This window comes from Platalea leucorodia, assembly GCF_965183815.1.
Source record: "Platalea leucorodia genome assembly, contig: HAP1_HAP1_SCAFFOLD_185, whole genome shotgun sequence".
Lineage (NCBI taxonomy): Eukaryota > Metazoa > Chordata > Aves > Pelecaniformes > Threskiornithidae > Platalea > Platalea leucorodia.
The window spans coordinates 18,446-20,657 of record NW_028121370.1 but is presented as its reverse complement, the minus strand read 5'-3'; the positions used below and the strand labels follow the sequence as shown (position 1 = coordinate 20,657).

General features: G+C 51.7%; 1 protein-coding gene across 1 annotated transcript; it reads right to left on the bottom strand.

Moving 5' to 3' along the window:
* Window positions 1-240: 240 nt before the first annotated feature.
* On the bottom strand, window positions 241-1,559 carry LOC309603734 (olfactory receptor 14A16-like; the record flags this gene model as incomplete). The annotated part of the gene is made up of 3 exons (XM_082338659.1): window positions 241-246; window positions 816-929; window positions 1,398-1,559. Coding segments are annotated over 3 exons (282 nt in total), but the record flags the coding sequence as incomplete, so codon positions are not given.
* Between the last annotated feature and the right edge of the window lie 653 nt (window positions 1,560-2,212).

Sequence of the window (2,212 nt, the reverse complement as noted above, 5' to 3'; positions counted from 1 at the left end):
CCACATGGGCATGAGGAAGCAGAGGCTAGGCACTCTCAGGCTAGTCCCCACTGAGTCCCATGGCACTGCAGAGTCCTTCTTAGTGGATATATCAATTTAGTGCTTTACTTTTGGGGAACTTCACATTTCAGGGTATTCCACCCTCTGAGTCTCCATTGATTCCAACCCCAGGGCACGTGGGGATTCCCCATCCTCTCCTGACCCTTACAAATTCATTTTCAAAGAGTCCGGTACGTGTTATCACTCCTGTCAAACAGGAAGCAACCTGAGGAAATAATGACGAGCTCATGGGCCATCTCCACTGCCACTGGACACCAAGAAAAGAGCCTTTAAAAGTAGAACTTTTCATCCAGTGGAACCCAGCGTTACCCTGAGCTTAACTCCAAAACCATTGAGAGCAAAAGGAGAACAGAAACTTTAAAAGACCAAGTCCTTGGGCATTTTCAAAGAAGTAACTTTGGAGGAAGAAGCAAGGAACTGTACCCAGGAGATCCCCATTTATTGAAGAGCTGCAAACTGACAGGCCACACGTGACACCATGTTGTGCAAGAGTCAGACACAACAGGATCAAATGTCCACAGGAATATGAACTCAGCAAATTATCTCAGAGTAGAATTATCACAAAAGAAAAAGCAGACTTGTGGACTAGGACAAACTCTGAGAAATGTGCAGACGAAGGGAGGCAGGTTATTGTCAGAGAAATACAGCACCTATTGGATCAGTTTCCGTAAGGCATCCTTGAGGTCCTGGTTCCTCAAGCTGTAGATGAGGGGGTTCACTGCTGGAGGTACCACCGAGTACAGCACTGCCACCACCAGATCCAGGGATGGGGATGAGATGGAGGGGGGCTTCAGGTAGGCAAACGTGCCAGTGCTGAGAAAGAGGGAGACCACGGCCAGGTGAGGGAGGCACGTGGAAAAGGCTTTGTGGCGTCCCTGCTCAGAGCGGATCCTCAGCACGGCCCTGAAGATCTGCACATAGGACACCACAATGAAAACAAAACAGCATCAAAATGCAAAAGCACTAAACATGACAAGCCCAAATTCACTGAGGTAGGAGTGTGAGCAAGAGAGCTTGAAGATCCGGGGGATTTCACAGAAGAACTGGTCCACAGCATTGCCTTGGCAGAGTGGTAGTGAAAAAGTATTGGCCATGTGTAGGAGAGCATGGAGAAACCCAGTGCCCCAGGCAGCTGCTGCCATGTGGACACAAGCTCTGCTGCCCAGCAGGGTCCCGTACTGCAGGGGTTTGCAGGTGGCCACGTAGTGGTTGTAAGCCATGACGGTGAGAAGAAAATACTCTGCCAATATGAAAAATACAAACAGAAAGACTTGAGCGGCACAACCCAAGAAGGAGATGGTCCTGGTGTCCCAGAGGGAATTGGCCATGGCTTTGGGGAGAGTGGTGGAGATGGATCCCAGGTCGAGGATGGAGAGGTTGAGGAGGAAGAAGTACATGGGAGTGTGGAGGTGGTGGTCACAGGCTACAGTGGTGATGATGAGGCTGTTGCCCAGGATTGCAAGCAGGTAGATGGCCAGGAAGAGCCAGAAGTGCAAGAGCTGCAGCTCTCACTTGTCTGCGAATGCCAGGAGAAGGAACTGGGTGATGGAGCTGCTGTTGGACATGTCCTTCCTCTGGGCATGGGACACTGTCCAAGGAAGAAAATGGAGTGGGCAGTCAGGGGAGACTTCCCTGAGCAAAATCAAGTCCATTTCCCCTGGACCCTCTCCTTGACACACGCACCCACCCTCTTCCTTTTCTAGGAGAACTTCCTTCAGCTCCGTGCCTGGAGCTCAGGTTGGTGCTGGCTGAGTGTGCCATGAGGAGCAGGGGCTCTTCCCACTGCCTGCTGAGGAGTCAGCCCTGCTCTGCAGGAAACAGTTCATGAAAATGGTGGGTGCAGGGTCCAGTGCTGGTGCTTGACTTTGTCAGATGAAACTGCTCCCACCCCAGAAGGGCCTGTCAGCATCTGCAGCTCCCAGTGCTAAGGAATGGGGATGGCAGAAGGCAGTTGGAGAGGTTAGTTTTACAGCTTCCCTCCATCTCCCCTGGGGAGTGTGTTTGGATGTCAGAAAGCCTCAGCATTTCTGCTGCCCTCAGGGAGAACAGAGGGAGTCCTGCAAGGCAAGAGGAGTGCCTGTGGCTTAGTGCAGAGTGAGGAGAGCCAGTCTTTTTCTTCATCTTGTTCCCAGCTGCCCTGGGCTTGCATCTT